The following is a 19,651-nucleotide window of genomic DNA, read 5'->3' on the forward strand; positions in this document are numbered from 1 at the left end:
CATGCCCGTTCATGAAAGGTCACCTGCTGCGGAATAAAATCAAGGCCTCATTGTATCTTATATCATCTTATACATTTTATATATAAATAAATTATTATTATTAAATACCTTGTGTATTTTTATATTAAAGCTTTCAAGCTACCAGTCTTCGTGTTTCAGTTCTACAAGCTATCAGTCTTTTGTGATTCAACATAGTTTTTATGTTACAGTGGTATCAGAGCCATGGCACACGATATAATCATGCAGGCCTTTGAACGTAGTTCACCGCACAATGTGCCATTACATTCACGTCGTGAACGCGTCGAACATTTTAGTGAAATTCAAGAAGCATTTCAACATTTGAAAAAATCAATTGCAAAAGTTAAAGCATGTCGAGAGGAAAATGTGGAAGAAGAAAAAGAAGAAGAATTCGATCAAAATGTTGATCTTAATGGCAATGAAAATGATCTGGATAAAGATGATGTGGATAAGGACTATCGCGAAATACAAGAAGATGAACAATGTCATAACAACGAGGAAGATGCTAAAGAAGACATTAATAATGATGAAGAATCACTACATTTTACAGAGGATCGATTTATAGCGCTGAGAGGATTGAAGTGGCTATTTATGGCGAATAAGAGGAGAGCCTTCGAGATGGCCAGAGACAAAAATGAATATGGAGAGGTTCTGCAATATCTTCCTCGCAGATTCAGAGAGATCAATACAAATTCAGTAGCCATGGCCAAGCCTAGACCAGTTAGGAATAGGCTTCGAGATTTAATCACCAATATTGCACCTCAATTCCAAGCAAAATTCCAATCAAAATTTTCTTACCCTTCCCTTTTGTTCCATGGAGCACTTACCAACAGGAAAATCAAGCTTTACGACTGTGCCATCCAAGACACGAGGCTACCGCGGTTACCTAACCAGTTACAGGAAAGAAATGTAAGATTACCCGATGTGGTAGCGCTACCCAATCATGAATATACATGGGGACAACAACCCTTCATGGAAGCAGTTGGACAAAAAGTGGTGTATTGGGCATTGTACCATCCCAGAAGATCCTTCATTCACATACTAAATGTTGATCATAATCGTGCCTGGAATTTCACGACTTTGCATACATCAGCGATTTTCGGGGAAATTGACAAACGTGAATATGAAAGGTCAGTCAATAGAGTAAACGATGTGAATTTGATAGTGACAGTAGTAGTTGGCCATCGCTTGGTTGTTTTGCTACCGCTGAAACATGTGGGCGGCCCACTAGAGATAGGGCCTACGCACATGCTGGCGTTAGATGCAAACACTGAAAAATTGACAGTTCTTCCAGAATGTCCTAGAGCCATAACCAAATCGTGTATCCCCATCTCATGGAAACGAAAGTTGTATTTGGTGGATTTTCAGTTCCTCCAGGAACGCCGCCCTTTGGATGATATCGTCCCATTGCACTTTGATTTCGAGACTAACATGTGGAAATCAGTGGCAAATACTATAACTGAAAGGGATGATGTGAACATCAATTTTGCTAAGCATTTAATGGAGTTGTCTGTTCCTGGAAGTTACTTAGGTTACTTTGGAAAGTTTGAAAGGCAACTCTGTATAAAATCGTCGAGGTCCGGAACACTGTATGCAGTTTACAGAGATGGGCTGGATGACAACACATCCCTTGAGGTTTACGCTATGGATGATTTGATGAGTGGATGGAGCATTATTGATCTCGTCAAAAGTGAATACGCTCAGAGTCATGGTGATCTCTTCGTAGCGCCTCCATTATCACGGGGGTGGTTCAATTTGTGGGAGGTAAATGAACGTGATATGCTGCTTCTTGTTGTGCATTACCAACGGTCTCTGACTAGCTTCAAAATGGAGAACAAAGTTTTTCCGAAATCCATAAAAAGGTCAACGATGTAGCGTTACCGTTGAACGACGTTGGTTGGGTGAGTACAAGGTTATAAAAAAATGATATATAAATTATATAATTACATATTAATTATAACTTATATATTATAACTTTATAATATATATAGTTTATAATTAAATATATATATTTATAGATAACAAAAAAAAATGAAGTTATAAAAATATATATATATAGAGTTAAAATAAATAAATAAATAAATGAAATATATATATATATATATAGATATTATATTAGACTTCAAAAAAAAACAAAAAACAGGGAAATATATATATATATATACAACGAAATAGTACTAATAAGCTACATGACGAATCAATGATGAGACGACAGACACTAAATAAAGAAAACCCCCAGCAATATAGCTTTGAGGACAAAGCTTCCAAAGGGAGAGGCTATGTTATGAATATAATTCATATCAATTAGATAAATATATATATAGAGTTAAAATAAATAAATAAATAAATGAAATATATATATATATATATATATTATATTAGACTTCAAAAAAAAACAAAAAACAGGGAAATATATATATATATATACAACGAAATAGTACTAATAAGCTACATGACGAATCAATGATGAGACGACAGACACTAAATAAAGAAAACCCCCAGCAATATAGCTTTGAGGACAAAGCTTCCAAAGGGAGAGGCTATGTTATGAATATAATTCATATCAATTAGATAAATAAAATAAATATTAATATTAAATAATTAAATATTGGTCAGGTTAAATAAATCATTAATTAAGTGAACAGGCATGTCTAAAAGACATGCTCGTTCACAAAAGGTCACCTGCTGAGGTATAAAAGCAGGGCCTCATTGTATCTTATATCATCTTATACATTTTATATATAAATAAATTATTATTATTAAATACCTTGTGTATTTTTATATTAAAGCTTTCAAGCTACCAGTCTTCGTGTTTCAGTTCTACAAGCTATTAGTCTTTTGTGATTCAGCATAGTTTTTATGTTACATTTTCCCCTTATGAGTTTTGCCCTAGCTACCAGTGTTGGAAATACTGAGACAGGGTTGAATCAATATTTCTCTTTAAATAGTATATTTTTAACTTCACGGGGCATTAATTAACATTATCATCAGATATAACATAAATAACTGTAAACAACACCATTCAACAATGTGCAAACATCAAGACAATGGACAACAGATTTTTAGGTGGAAACCCTTCTAGGAGCAAAACCACTAAACTCTTCTTAATATTTGTCTTCAATAAAATGTACATCAATATTTTCTGCTCCAACTGAGGGAGGCTCCAACCCCCTAGTTTATAGAATCCAACTTGTAGAACACTCCAACGCCCTGTGAACCAACTGCAACCAAAAGGACCCTCCAACGCCCTAGTTTACAAGATCCAACCTGAAGGATGCTCCAAAACCCTGTTTACCAGCAGCAATCGGAAGGACGTTCCAATGCCCTATGCAAACTCTAACCTACCCTCGCACCACCCTGTCGCCTTCAAGTATTCTTAGGCTCCAACCTGAAGGAGACTCCACTCTCCTTCCCTGCACCACCCTGCCACCTGTGTTCGATAGCAATACAAAATAAATTGTGACACAATCTCGATCAAATCTACTTCTATGCATCAATCCTAGCTTCACAAAACTTTTGCTTTCATCAACCAGCCAATGAGACTATTACAATACTATTGTTTTGTCTTTGATAAAAGACTTCGCCACCTGTCATGCCACAAATGCTATACTCAAATCATATTGGCCTATCATCAAATATAAGCTCTGACACATGCTCTGCTTAAACCGTAACTGGTCATCATCTCAACTTATGAAACAAACCTACTCAAACCCTAGCGCATATATCATTGTTGTTAGTCTCAACATAAACTTGAAACTTTGGTCCAACAGCTCATCAACAATATCTTACTCTCATAACCAAAGTCATATAGCTACTGCACCTGCCTTAACAAGACTAGCTTTGCTCATCACATCAACACTACTTAATATTCAATTTACAAATCTCAGTCATGCTAAGCTCTATCTATAATGTGCCCAAGGTTCAAATTCTATAAAGTCCACTAGTAACATTAGTTCTAACAATGATGTCAATCTGGCATACTTATTGTAGCAGCATCACTCTGCATTCCTAACTGACATAATGAATTAAACCAATCAATTCCTCCTATTGCACTCAAATTGCCAAAGATCCAGGGAAGCGAAAGTACCAATTTTTTCAACAAAGATCAGATCACATATAAGCAATACATGTGTCATGGTTATCCCATTCTGGAAGTTATGTAATGTAAATGATCTTAGTAAAACCTTGAGTCTATGTAACCACCTAGGTATGCCTATAATTTTAATAATGAATTTTATTATAGGAGGTTTTTTAACCTCGTTGATTACCTGTGCTTCTAGACACGGCTAATTAGAAGAGCTTTTTTCCTCCAGCTTAAACCCCAAAGCTAGGGTGAAATTTATTGTCGAATTATTAGGTGAGTCTTAGTGTTTTAGTCGAGTCTGATGCAAAATGGTTTGGGAATAATTTAAGCTAGTTGGCTTTAACTATTTTATTACAAATCACTTGCTTTACTAGATCATATTGTGTCGCAAATGGGTTGTGTGTCTTGGGGGTCTAAGCCAAATGTGTATTCCCTCTTTGAGTCTTGTAAATGAAAAACCTTATGTATTAGAGGGTTGGAAAAATAATTAAACCCCCTCATGTGTAAATTAATTAATTTTTATGGCAAAATAAAATTAAATCCTAAACCAAAAAATTAATTAATTAGAGTCAAATTTAAATTGTCTTAGGAAAATTCGTGGTCTTAAAAGAGTCAATTTTTAAAGCTCCTCCACCAAGGTAATATTGTATATTTCAAGAAAATTTGAACCCTTGGACTTTGGTGGTTAAGTCAACTTCAAATTTTTGAGGAAATTAGCTCAAACTAATTAATTTTGAGCTAATTAAAATGGAATTAAATGATAAATTCGAAAATTCCTCAAAAATAAAAAAATCAAGCGCTAATATTAAAAGATCTTGAAGTGTTTATCAATATCCAAGATTATTTTGACAAGGATCAAAGAAACTAGCCATTATTTTTCCATTTGGAGGATTTATCTATAAATTAGAGATGTGAAAATTTATGAATCTTTACAAACAGAAAACCTACTGCAGTTATTGGTTTAACATCTCCTACTTGTTATTTCATTCTACAAGTTATTTAATTAGATAAACAGTGATGTAAACACTATTGCAAACTACACTAACATACATCATAAACTAAAATAATAGATGAGACAAACACACAAGGGACACTGTTATTTTTGGACAACACGTCCTCGGAAAAACCCAATGCGGGAAAACCGGTGCAGTAGATAGAGGGTTTGTATTATTAAGCAAGCAGAATCTGAGTACAACAAGTTGCCTCTCACACTGCCTAACCTTACAAATGTATCACGGCAGCAAGAAATATATACGAGGGTTTACCTCATTCCCCAAGTCAAAGCTGATCCAACAATGATCTGACCCTCCAAGCAAACAATGCGAAGTCCCTATGCAATCACTGCATGGGCCAGCGTCTTGCCTCTAGAAGACTATGTCACCCCTTCAGCTGAATCGATTTGCTGAATGAAGACTGTTGTTCAGGCCTCCCGGTCCAGAACCTCACTTCTCCAGCAAAAACTCGAACTACTGACGAATACTCTGCACTGCCACTGCAAGAGCCCCTCTGGACTGCGTGAGCCCCTTTTGCGTTGCGAGGCCTCTGCACTGCCTCCCTGATGCTCAAGATGCCTCTTTACTACGTACTCTTTGGCTCAGAACTTCCTCTCCGATCCAAATCTCTACTTTTGCCCCTCACTGCAACTCAGATCACTTGTTCGATTTTCTCAGCAAACCACGCCACAAAAAAATCGAACTGACTGATCAACTTGGTGTATCTCCAACTGACCCTCAACCTCCTCTTATACTTTTCCTGTTGATGAATCAACGGCCGAGATTAAGTCCCTAATCAACGGCTAAAATTATATTAGACTTGATCTTCATCACTTAGAAGCTTCCCACCCATTCTTTCACTAATACCCATTAATATTTTTATTTTCCTAAGTTTAGACTTAGCAACCCCATTTAAAATATTAATTATTTTAATAAAACACAATCCTGGTAGAATTTCACAAAACGATTTCTGGGTTTTGATATCTCATGTGTTCTAGCCCCTCCACAAAATTGCGAAGCTAGAGCACATCAGATGCTACCCAAAATCAACACTCCCTCTTAGCGAGGAACGTGCTCTAGCAATACTTCCCAACAAAAGTATGGCACAAACAACTAAAATATTCAGCAAATTCATATTTATAGTTATTAGAAGAGATAGAAGATGATTACAATTTGTGGAGGCCCCTGGCTTTATACTACCTTGGGTACCTCTTGGTGAATGGGCATGATCTTTGATCATGCCCTTTGCCTAATAATTACTAATTAACTAATTTTTTTATATAACATTGCCTTCCTCCAAAAAAAAAGCTTTGTCCTCAAAGCATATGTAACGACGGATGTTGTTGACGAAATGCTTCAGTCTCCCAAAAAGCTTCTTCTTCTAGTAAGTCCTTCCATTTGATCAAGTATTCCTTGATTACACGAGAACGAAGCTTCTTTTCTCAGGTGGATATGATATCCTCTGGTTCTAAAATGACCCACCCTTCATCATCTAAGGATGGAAGCGTGGTTTGTGTTGATTGATGGTAGCCTAGTGCCCTTTTTAGGCAGGAAACATGGAAGACGTTGTGAACACGACTTATATCTGGAAGGCTTAAACTATATGCAACTTGGCTGATCTTTTTGTTGATCTGGTATGGTCCATAGAACTTTGGTGCCAATTTTTTTCCCTTTTTGTTTCAAGGACAATTGTTTGTATGGTTGGAGCTCGACAAATACCCATTCTCCAACTTCAAATCCTCTTTCGGTTTTGTTTCAGTCAGCTTGTTGCTTCATATGGTTTCTTGCATTATTTAAATTTTCTTTTAGGGTTTGGACGATTTTTTGGGTTTCTTCTAGTTGATTTTTAACAGCTGGTAGATTTGTTTGGATGGTAGCTAGATCCTTCCATTTTGGAGGTTCGTACCCATACAAAGCTTGGAATGGAGTCATTTTTGCTGATGTATGATAAGTAGAATTATACCACCATTCACCGAGATGCAACCACTGAGCCCACTTATTTTGTTTTTCTATAGGATAACAACGTAGGTAGGCTTCCAAACATTTACTGACAACCCCCCATTTGTCCATCTGTTTGAGGGTGGTAAGCGGAACTCATATTTAGGTAGGTTCCTATATGGTTGAACAATTCCTTCCAAAAATTACCCTTAAATTTGGCGTTTCTATCACTCACAATGACTTTCGGAAAGTCATGTAATTTATAAATATTTTTGCAAAATGTCTCAGCAATTTGTTTAGCTGAGTCTGATTTCTTCATTGCAATAAAGTGAGCATATTTGGTGAGTATGTCGACTACTACGAAAATCTTATCCTTGCCTTCATAAACAGGTAATCCCTCAATAAAGTCCATCGATATTTCTTACCATTTCCGATTCGGAATGTTTAAGGGGTGAAGTAATTCAGGTATCATAATATTTTCACTTTTATTTCTTTGACATTTGTCTCATTCTGCTACATATTTCTGAATATCGCAACTCATCCCCTTCCAAAAGAATGATTGTCATGCATTGTAGTAAGTTTTAAAGAATCCTACACGTCCGGCTAACAGTGAATCATGTGACTTCTTGAGTACCTTGGATTTAAACTTGGGCGTTTGAATTCAAATAGATTCTTCCTTTGTACCATAGAATATCATTCTTCCATTCAAATTTTGAGTTGCCTGGAAGGTTATTGATTATTGCAGTTATTTCTGGATCCTTGGCATACTCACTTTGAATCTCATTAAGCCATTGAGGAACAACAACCGAGATTGCAAGTAATGTTGGTTCTTCAGCATTCCTAGACAGGGCATCTGTTGCTACATTGTCTTTTCCCTTTTTATGTAGTATCTCCATGTCAAAAGCGGCATTTTTTCAATCCATTTTTGTTGTTCTTCGAAAAGCGTTTTTGTTGAAGGAGGTGTTGGAGACTGTTATGGTCTATTCGAATGGAAAACTTACTTCTTGAAAGATATTGTCTCCACTTGGCCAGTGCGTGCATAATAGCGAGCATTTCCTTGTTGTATGTGGACTTAAGACGTTCTCGTTTATTGAGCTTCCTGCTTTCAAAAGCTATTGGATGCCCTTCTTGCATTAACACTGCGCCTATACCAAATCCAGAAGCATCACACTCGATGATAAATGGTTTAAAGAAATCTGGAGTTGCCAATACTGGGGCATTAGACATAACTTCCTTCAGTTTTTCAAAACACCTTCCTGCTTCCTCATTCCATTGAAATGAATTCTTCTTCAAAAGGTTTGTTAGAGGTGCAGTTATACGTGCGCGTTGAAAAAAACTCTTCTTCCTTTACACCTTGGAATCTTTTAAAGAATGCATCCTTAAATTTTCTCCAACTGATAACGAGTGTTGTCTTCTTCCACCACATATACCAATTATATGCTTTGCCTTCCATTTTCATGGAAGCGTGCCTAATCTTTTCGTCATCATTGTCAATATCGTAAATCTCGAAATATTCTTCTGCTTTATTCAGCCACGGAATGCTGCATTTTTCGTTACCGTCGAACTTGGGTAACTCGATTTTTGCTCTTCGTTGATACGTCACTAACGATGGAACGAAAAGAGGGTATTGATTGGTGACTGAATTCCATAGATGCTTATTTGAAAATGTCGTGTTACTATTTCCTTGGTGGTGCGTGGATGCTTTTTTTGGAGACTCAGTTTTTTCATGAGAATCTGTTGAATTTGTTGAATCTGATGAATTGTGCGGTTGATTACCTCCATCATCTTGGGGTAGTTGTTCCGGTGTAATCTTCAACTTGTCACACAAAATGCTCAACATTGTCATTATCTGATTATGATTCATTTCGGATTTGATATGGTTATGCCCAAGTTGTTGTTCTATTTGATTTGTCGTATCCTGAAGCTTCTTGATATCGTTGGAATGTCCAGTAACCTTACTCTCGAGATCGACTAATTTTTGGTTAAAATCATAGGAGTGGCTATCAATCAATTTTTTGCTGAAATTGGTCATTGTCATCGACGAAAATGAACGGGTTTGTGGGGGTGTATATTTGTCCGCCAGCTTAACTTTCTTCCTTAATTTGACTGATATTTTTTTAATTAAATTTTATATATCAGTTTTTATAACTATATAATATAGTTATAGAGTGACTCATGTAAATGGTAAAAAGGCGATGGTGGACGGAAGATGACGGACGACGTGGAGAAGGAAGATGGAGGATGCAATGAAATGGAGAAGGAAGATGGAGGACGACAGAGAAGACAAGGGCAATGTAAGAAATCAAGGACGGCAGAGAAGACAAAGGCAGTCAATGGTCGGAATAGTTGTTGATAGGATGCAGCTCAACGCACATCACGGCGGAACGGCGAATGGAAAAAACAAGCCGATGATCTGGAGGGGTCGACAGACAGAGAGCGCAGAAGCGGACGATCCTGTGGCAAAGGTTGTTGGGGATGATGGTTGGATGGTGTGGATGTCGGGAAGTGACCAGTGGAACGGACTATAGATAGGGACAAGGATTACGACTGGTTGGGTGCGGCGGCTATTTATGACATGCAGAAGAATTAGCGGCATGACATAGTCGAACAACGGAATAGAACGCAAGTGTGAGTGGCTGTGTTCACTGTGGAGCAGCGATGAACAGGTGCAGCAATGGTACCTAATGGCCCAACAGCAACAGCGTCCTGGGAGAAAACTTCTCTAATAACAAATGGCACAGACAGCTTAAATATTCGAAAAATTCATATTTATTATTATTAGAAAAGATAGAAGATGATTACACTTTGTTGAGGCCCTAGGCTTTATACTGCCTTGGGTGCCTCTTAGTGAATGGGCATGATCTTTGATCATGCCCTTTGCCTAATAATTACTAATTAACTAAATTTTTTATATAACAAAGTATCACACTGATCCATGGCATCGATCCCTTGTGTTGTTGATGCTCGGCCTGCTACCCTTCATCCACTGTACTGCTGCAACCTGTATTGTTTCCTATGACACTGCCCCTGCCACTGTTGCATCTATATCACAGCTCCCTCTCAATATGCTGCATCATGCTACCCATAGCACTGCCGCAGCTAACTATTGCATTGCAACTCAGTTGCGGAGAAGCAAGCAACTAAAAAAATCACCCAAAACTAGCATGTTGGTCAGTCTGGATTCCCCGTGATGTTGAAGCTACCTCTACTACTAATTTGTGCTGACCCTCTGGTGTTACTGCGTTGTTGTTGTATCTGCTCTGTGCCTCCCACACTGCTCAACACTCTACTGCGTTGCTTCAGACTTTGGCACTCTAGCTTTGCCACTATCGCTCCATCATCCCTCGCACCCACTGACTCCCATCATTCTGATACTATCCTTAAGGGCTCCTGTAGCCGTATGTGATCCACGACTTTAGGCACCTCAATGATCCTGCCCTCGTGTAGTCCTCCCGACTACAGGTCAATATCGCCCCACCTCTTCTCTAGAGGTGCATGAGCACTCATGGCGCAATCCTCATCATCATCCTCCTTGTTAGCTTTCGTTGGGGCAGCCTTTGAGTCAGACTTCTCTTCCTTGCCCTTCTTTCGAGGGCACTGAGTGGCGAAATGTCCCAGTTCCCCACATCTAAAGCATCTAACTTTGGATATGTCTTTCTTTTTCCTCTTCTGTTGCCCTTGTTGTCTCACTGACGCGAGAGTTACATCCTCCTCTTCCTCCTTGACTCTGATTCCTTTGCCACTACTCCACGCCTTGGTTAACCGTCTGATCTCTTCCTATCGAAGAGCTGCCCATATCTCCTCCCAACTGGGGAGAGAATCCCTGCCCAAAATGCTCTAGACAAAGGTCTCCCAGTCTTCAGTGACTGCATTCAGGGCAGTCCTGACCATGAATTCAGGATTTGGTGTAGACCCTATGGAAGTTTGCTGGTCTTGGATCCCTTGCAACCTAAGAAGGAAGGGATCGATTTCTTCTCCCTTCTGCATCTGATATTGTCTCAGCTGGTTCTCAAACAACATCTTCCGTTGAATAAAAGTTCCCTCATACAAAGTGGTCAATGCCTCCCACATTTCCCTTGTTGTGTCCTTTTCAACAATATGTGGGACCACATGATCCTTGACCCTGTCCAAAATCATGCACTTCGCCTTTGCTTGAGCCTCCGCGTATTTCTTGAGAGGATAAGAATCGACCAGAACAGCAACTGTCCTCAAGGCATAGTCCTTGATGCAATTCTTTCCCAAGGTTGCAAAGATCCTGGCCTTCCAGGTAACAAAGTTGGATGCTCCATCCAATCTGTCCTGATCCCTCAGTCCATTTACTGCCATCTCTGCTCAAATGAGTGTTGAACAGGTTCTCTTCTCCTTTCGCTGCTAGGCAAAACTCGGATCTGGATTTCTTTGGTGCTAGAAATCCTCTAAGGAACAAGTTCCCTCTAGACTCCCTCTGAGTCCTGATTTCCTTCATGGAAATCCTTCCACCAAATAATGTCGAATCACCCCTCTCCGATCCTCCTTTGCTGTTGCTCAGCAAACCGGATCTAGATTTCTTTGGCAAGAAATCTGATAAGACAAAGACTCCCTCTACCTTGGTTCAGTCTCCTCTATGATTTCAACCCGAAAGTGCAATCCTGTGACAAATAATTTTTCAGCCCTGTGGAGACCTGTAACAAGGCAGTTTTCGTCCCTCTATTGGAGCAGTCTACAGACCTCTGTTTGGATCAAATTTTAAGCATACATTCCAGGCTTGTGGAGCATACTTATTGGACCTTGGAACAGACATATTCAAGCCCTTTTTTGATCAGAATTTCGACTTATTACCTCAGACCTGTGGCTTGCCTTGTGGGCTAACACACCTCAGACCTGTGGCTCAGTAACAAGGCCAAACAGACCTCAGACCTGTGCCTTATCTCAGACTTGTATAAATCCTCACAACCTTGTTGTAGCAGCTTCTAGAAGACGACATCCTTGAAGCCTCATTGGAGCAGTATTGAAGCCATCATTGGAGTAGTTGTTGAAGAATTTTTTGTGCAGACTTGAAGACAGAGTTGGAGTAGACTTGTTGACCCTTGTTGAAGCAGCTTTATTGAAGACTTGTTGAGCTTATATAGGTCTCTTGTTGGAGCAGACATCCTTGTCTATACTTGGAGCATTATTGAAGACATTTTTGGAGCATTATTGAAGACATTTTGGAGAAATTTTGAAGTATTTCTTGTAAAGTTTTGGTTTGACCAAGTTGGAGCTTGGAGTTGTTGAAAGGATTGGAGTCCTCATTTTTTACCAAGTTGGAGCTTGGAGTTGTTGAGAGGATTGGAGTCCTCATTTTGACCAAGTAGGAGCTTGGATTTGTTCAAGGTTGGAGCCTTGAAAAAGTCAGAGATTTTGTTGTACAGGTTGGAGCCTGAAATTGTTGTAAAAGAGGATTAGAGTCCTCACTATTTTTTATCAATAAAATTATTTTTGTTCTCTCTTGTGTTTTGGTTTATTTTGTGATAAAAATCTTAACTGGCATAATATAACAATTGACAGAAACACTCATTCACCCACCCCACCCTCAATATTTCAACAATTACCTCTTTCTCATCTTTAAAACAGCCTCCCATTTGTGCCTTTGTGTGGACTCATTCACCCAATAGATTAGGGCATTAATATCTAGTCCATCATCCCTTCCTTTTTCTTTCAAATTTTACGTCTGTTTTGCTGGAATTTACTCTCTAAACCATTGTTGCACTCCATCACCTTTGAATTCCAGCAACCCTAATTAGGGAAGCCTCCTTTGAGCCAAAGGAGATGTTAAACACACATGGAAACATAGAATAGGAAAGATAAATCATGTGAGTTCATTTTTTATTAACATGAGATATACATTTATAGTACAACATATGACTCTTGGGTTTCAGATCCCAAGGTCTCTTGGACTGCTTTTGTCCATTAGACTTCCACACTAACCCATTTAGGATTAGGTGTCCAACATTCCCCCCCTTAATCCGAAGGGTTATGTATGAGTCCAAGAAGAGAGCTGTAATACAAAATGTGAAAAAAATGCATGGCAGCACTAGGCTGAATGTGCTCTATGAAATGTTGGTAAAAAGGGCAATGGTTTAAGGATGACCACCAACACTGGAACGCTTAGTGCAGTTCCCGGAACTCTTCCAAAACTGGCAAGAAACTGAAGTTTTCTGCTAGAGGAAGTGATCCTATTGTTTTAAAGAGGGAAACCTTCAACCATAAAAGGGAGGTCTCACCCCGCATAAAAGGTAAAACTTCAACCTGAAAAGGGAAGTCTCAACCTGTGATGGTTTAAGGATAACCAACAACTCTGGAATGCTTAATGCAATTCCTGGAACTCTTCCAAAACTGGCAAGAAGCTGGTGTCTTCTGCTAGAGGAAGTGTTCTCAATTGTGTTCCCGGAACTCTTCCAAAACTGGCAAGAAGCTGAAGTCTTCTGCTAGAGGAAGTGTCCCAGATTGCCAACTGAAGGCATGTTTATGGGCATCTTTGTCTCTGGCTACAACTCTGAAACTGGTGTGGCAGGTTGTGGCTCAGGCTCGCTTGATGTGACTTTGAAGCTTGTAGATGACCATCATTTCCCCCCCTGTCAGATACAAGGTGAGAAGATGGAGAAAACTCAACTGCAAGACTGTTCAATATTCTGGAACAAGTTCTGACATGTGTTTGGAATATCTTCTTGGCTGTTGATGCCCATTGCCAAGAAGCGATCCATCCAAGATGAATCTTTGTTCTTGCAGGATGTTTATTTCTGAAGCATCTGTGTGAAGAATGGCTGGTTTTATGGCAGTGCTTACATGGATGAAGATCAAAACAGTGATCTTTCAGATGGCCAACTCGGTCACAGTGTTGGCATTTCACGATCTGTTGTTTTTGTTGTTGTTGTTGCTGTGGAAGAGGGGCAGAGTCTGGAACAGCTGAAGCTGAACTGTCATGAAGAGCAGGTGAACTGTCATGAATGAATCCAGCACTCTGAAACTGAATGGGCTTGGCATAGTCTGGAATATGAAAGGACAAGTCCTTGTCATATCCAAGACCAGTTCTGTGCTTGTTGTGGACAAGCTGTTCCCAAGGTCTGATGATGGGCTTGGGAAGTGCAGATTGAGTTTCTGCATCTGCATGTTCAACTGCTGCTTTATTGGGCATTGGATCTGAATGAACTTGCTGCTTATGGGAGTCTATTTCACTGTTCTGAACAAAAACAGGTTCAGAATGATGACTCCTTTGTTTTAATTCTTCTTGCTGAAGCTGAGATTCAAGCTGTAAAAAATCAATCTTTTCCTGTGCATTATATAAGCATGTCTGAATTTCTGAGAGAGATCCTTTGCTGATTTGTAATGTGTCATCAACAGTAGATTGTATAAGAGTTTTCATGAACTCTAATACTTCACTGATTCTGGCCATTTTTCTTCAATGTCAGGTTTACACCTTATCACAATTATTACTTAGTGCAGAAAAGTAACCGTACACAGCAATATCCTTTATAAATGTCAGCAAATGATCAGTGTGCAATATAAAAGATTACAATCAGCTCACCAAAATCTTTATGCAGCAGTGGAATCAAGGAATTAATGCACTCTAATGAGTTTTAAATACAATGCTACACTGGAGCAGCAGCAACTGCAAACTTGCTTGGATCCTTCAAATACTCGTTCACTCTTCAACGTATATCAACACTTCAATATCAGCTAGTGAGAAGAATATACAGCCACACAAACAGCCTCTAAATGGCATTCAAATTGTGACAAACTTATTCTGGTATGGTAGAAACTGACCCAAAATGCCAACAGACTAATCAGCACAGAGTCTTCTGAACAATTGTAAGTACACAGCAATATCTTGAAGGAAACAACCAAGAGTATATATTCAGAGTGATTCGATTTAGAAGGCCTCAATACATTTTTGGCACAAGCAATTAAACCATTGTAGTCTTATATACATCTGAGCTTTGAACAATGACTCGAGTATTTCACCAAACTGTCTTTCGTTTCATCTTTACACAAACCATTTACTCTTTGCTTTCTGAACAAGTTGACTACAAGAAGCAACTATTTACCTTTGCCGGACACAGAAAAGAAAATATTATGATATTTTGGTGATGGGTGTAAAGCACTTAGAGTGAGAATTCTGCTACACAGAAATTACCTGAGCAGGATGGCCGAACAGACTGTTCAATTCTCAATTCGAATTCAAATCAACTGCAATTCTGCTAGACAGAATTTATAATCCCCAATTCTCAATTCGAATTCAAAACAACTGAATAAAATTTCTGATACCATATGCACTTCAGTTATGTGGATCTGCTGAATCCAGAGCAGACACAGGAGCCGGCGATGGAAAACTGTCGGTGGCACAGTGGCCAGAAATTACATAGATGCTATAATGGTGGTCGGGACCCGCCCGCGGACTACTACTTTGGCTTATCATAACCGTCACTGCATCGAAAGAGATGGCAGCACCCACTGATCTGATTTTAACCAGTTCGATCTCAATTTTACAGAAATGTTTCTCAATAGCTAGATTGACGTTCAAGCGCTGAGCGGAGAGGGCATCCAATTGTCTTTGCAGATCAGGTAGATCTACTACAATTAGACATCCTGGTTGGCGTCCCGTTTAGAGGAAACGAAACGTTAGTTGTTCTGAAGATTCTCACAGTCCAGTAGAGATTGTCAGCTTGCTAGATTAAGAATTTTAAGCGGGAAGTGCAATAATGTCAACAATGGATAAATCTAATACTTTGGAGTATATCAATCAAATGTTTCCCACGGAAGCATCTTTATCGGGTGTAGAGCCTATGATGCAAAAGATCCGAAGTGAGATTTGACATGTTGATGCACAAATATTGGCAGCAGTTCGCCAACAGAGCAATTCAGGGTCAAAAGCCAAAGAAGATCTTGCAGCTGCTACACAAGCTATCAAGGAACTGATGAATAAGATTAGAGAAATCAAGGTCAAGGCAGAGCAAAGTGAAACTATGGTCCAAGAAATATGTCGTGATATAAAAAAGCTAGATTTTGCAAAGAAACACATCACAACAACAGTCACTGCTCTTCATCGCCTGGCAATGCTCGTTTCAGCGGTTGAACAACTCCAACAAATGACATCTAAACGTCAATATAAAGAGGCAGCTTTTTATGGGAGAAAAACGTGTCCAACATTCAAATATAATTCACAGCCTGATGGAAACACGTTCCCTTCTTTCCCAAAACTTGTCCTCTGGTGACTGTGATATTCCAGCAAGTGATGAACCCTCTAGTTATCAGCAAAGAGATGACTCAACTCCCTTCTCTTCTCAAATTTAACTCGACTCAACTGCTAAACCTATCCAGCAAGAAAATTTGGAGCTCGAACTATTCAACACACTCTCTGCTCAAACACATTCACGGCTTCAACTATTCAACGTATTCACTTCTGATGCGGAGTTGCCAGCGTTCAATGGTATTTCAAGCAACGGCAGTGAACGGTTTTATATATATACAGAACAAGACCGCATGATTTCTAGTCTTCGAAACAGAGCTTCTTCGCTAGTGTATAGACAGCAGACTTATCACAAAAACTGTGCACAGTCAATGCACAAGAAATTGTTACTTCGTTGGTTCTAAGACCGACATTGTGCCCTAAAAGATTGCAGACAGATTTCGCCAGTCCGAAATGGCACAGAACTGTGCTCTAACACAGAACGGTAATGTCTCTCCTGGGCTGGTGTAAAAGAGCCTGGGATTTCTCAAACAAAAACCAATCCATGTACCAATGAAAATAGCGAACCCCAAGCAAAATAATCAAAGATCTGCCCTTCATTTAATGTTCAACCCGCTCAGAGTTTATTGTAGAGAAAACGACTTTCTCAAATGGGCAAATGTATTGTCGAATGTCTTCGCTTCGAAGTTTTGGCCGTAGAGAAGAACCTCACTCATGCGCAGTCTCTGTATAGTTTTACAAGGAATGGGACAGAAAAATATCAAATAGCGCAGGCGTTCAAACCAGGCAGTGCGCAGTCTCAGGACAGAGGCGCTCAGGACAGAGGGCGCAGAGAATCAACATCATTGAGACGCAGGACAGAGGCGTTTATGTCAGAAACGTTTATGAGTGAGAGAGCTGAACAGTCAGAGACGTTTTATGAATCAGTGAGAGAGCATGAAACGCTTATGGACAGAGAGCGCAGGTAAAAATATGGCAGACAGACATGTCAGAAGAACCGCTTGGACAGTGCTGGACAGCGCCAGGAGCAGCTAACATTTAGCTGAAGAAATATTCGTGAGAAAATATTCCTGAGATGCATAATTGATGGCAGAAATGACTGCACAGAAAGGCCATAAGACAAATGGCTCACATTAATTATGCAGGGCAGGAATAAGCTGGCTCCGATACCATGTTAAACACACATGGAAACATAGAATAGGAAAGATAAATCATGTGAGTTCATTTTTTATTAACATGAGATATACATTTATAGTACAACATATGACTCTTGGGTTTCAGATCCCAAGGTCTCTTGGACTGCTTTTGTCCATTAGACTTCCACACTAACCCATTTAGGATTAGGTGTCCAACAGGAGAGCCAACCTAAAAAACAAGGAGAGTTGATGAGGTGATAGTGGCCAACCTCCTAGCCACACAAATCTATCATTCACTGGCTAGGGGCTTTTACACTTGGATGATGACAGAAATTGTGGTAACAAGACACAAGTAATGAAAAAAACAATGAGGATGCTCAAAATAAAACTCAAAACCAAAAGAAGATAAGTATCCCATTCTGCAGGTATAAGGGCAAGAACCAAAGGGATATGACCCAACAAGAGACCCCACAAAAAATAGGTTGCAACAAAAGAAGAGGAAGCAGAACTGGCCTTGAAGAGTCCTTTCACATGTGTCCTCCATCGAAAGCTGTCTCCCTCATTCAGCTCCACTTGGCTCACATGAGGATGAAAATTAAAGAAAGAGCTGCAGGAGAGAGAAGCAAACATAAATAAAGCTCTAGATCTGAATCCATGCTAACCAAATATACACCCAAGACCCCCAAATGATGTTTAGGTATGTTCTTTCAATGTGTTTTGCTCTGCAAGCAATTTGAAAAACAGTTTAAAAGTCCACACTCCACTAGGCATAGGAAGACAAGAAAGAAAGCTAATTTGTGGCAAAACTGCAAGGCTTGGGGCTTGGGAAATGAGCTTTGAGCTGACCCACCATGGCTAGCCTTTTTTGTTACTTGTATCTCAAGGCATCTGTGACCGTTATTATGAAAACAAGAAACTATGTACTTACAAATGTGAACATTATGACTGACTTCTAAGTTCTAACAATGGGTATACACACATCTTACTTCCCCAGCAAGTGCATTTGAATCAATGCTTGTCTAGAATGAGCACCTTGAAATTTGTATAATGAGGACTTTTAGCTAAATTATTAAAATCGTGCAGTTTCTCAACTGTTGTGAACCAGCAAAAGTCAATGTTCTTAGATCAAAAAGAGAATAAAGTACATAAAATGGAGAAGCAATTCATTGCAGTTTTATAATCTTCACAGCAAAAAAACGGAGTTCAAACACAGCACAACAATTATTAGGATGTTGGATAAAATATACTCAAAACCTACAATGTAGATTCTGTTATTAGAGTTCCTTAATGGGTAAATAACAAAGGAATGAATTGTTATCTGAGTAGAGTAGAACCCAAAACAAATTTTGTTGCCATGATAAATATGAAGCCTTAAAGGAGTCCATCATTTCATCATTCATTTCTCCAGAATACATATAGCAAAGGATTTGATTAGTTACTTTACTACTTTAACATTGTGTAAATTGCTTTTGTTTCAGTTACTAAAACCATGGAACATCAGTGTAATCAAAGAATAAAGCAATGCTCTATAATTATTATTCATTAATTCATTAAAGGTAAGCTATAAAAAGAAATTTCCACAATCTTAGTTCGATTCACCTGGTCGTCTTTATCTGATTCTGTTCCAGACCAATCAGCCTCTAAAAGACTTCTGGTCCCAGCCATTTCTGAAGCCAAACATATCCCTTCCCCCTCCACGTCAGCATCTAATTCCAGAGGATCCATACCAAAAATCCTATCCTCTAAAATGATTAAGCGAAGCATTAGTTTTCAAGATGTGATATACCAAAACATATATTTTACTCTTCCAAATTCCAATGCTTCAAATGTCCCCTATGTAACAGATATCTTAGAGTTCTGTGACTGATAATGTCAGCCAAAATAAAAAGGAGGAAGAGAACCTGTTAGCCCACAACTGTTATCCCGCATAAATTCTTCTGTGCCAATAATATGAGGAAGCTGTCCATTGCTCCACCCAACCTTCAACATATAAGGACAACAAAGAATTTATTGTAACCAATAAAATCTACATAAACTCTTCTTCTCTCTTTTTCACAAATGCCTGGAGAGGAGACATCTGGCTTTGAACATTGGAAAATGATAGCCAATGCCTTTTGGCAGCTTAGTCTCGAATGAGATCATTTAAGTTTCCAAACTCAATGACATGAAGACTAAACAAGTTGAATGAAGAAACATTGAAACAATCGAGATTAGGATATTCATGAGCAAAAATCTAGCAGAAGTGTTGGAAGTAATGATCATATATATATATATATAT

General features: G+C 38.9%; 1 protein-coding gene across 1 annotated transcript in view; it reads right to left on the minus strand.

Moving 5' to 3' along the window:
* LOC149211836 (uncharacterized) overlaps positions 1-19,651 on the minus strand; it is a 145,631-nt gene that overhangs the window by 69,507 nt on the left and 56,473 nt on the right. The window contains exons 4-5 of the mRNA XM_089388487.1: positions 19,275-19,353; positions 18,973-19,115 (exon numbers count right to left, since the gene is read on the minus strand). Coding sequence (XP_089244613.1) covers positions 18,973-19,115; positions 19,275-19,353 — 222 coding nt within the window. The remainder of the gene's footprint in view (positions 1-18,972; positions 19,116-19,274; positions 19,354-19,651) is intronic.

Source organism: Pinus tabuliformis, chromosome 1_1, assembly GCF_031772625.1.
Source record: "Pinus tabuliformis cultivar Carrire ecotype Pingquan chromosome 1_1, CPIR1, whole genome shotgun sequence".
NCBI lineage: Eukaryota > Viridiplantae > Streptophyta > Pinopsida > Pinales > Pinaceae > Pinus > Pinus tabuliformis.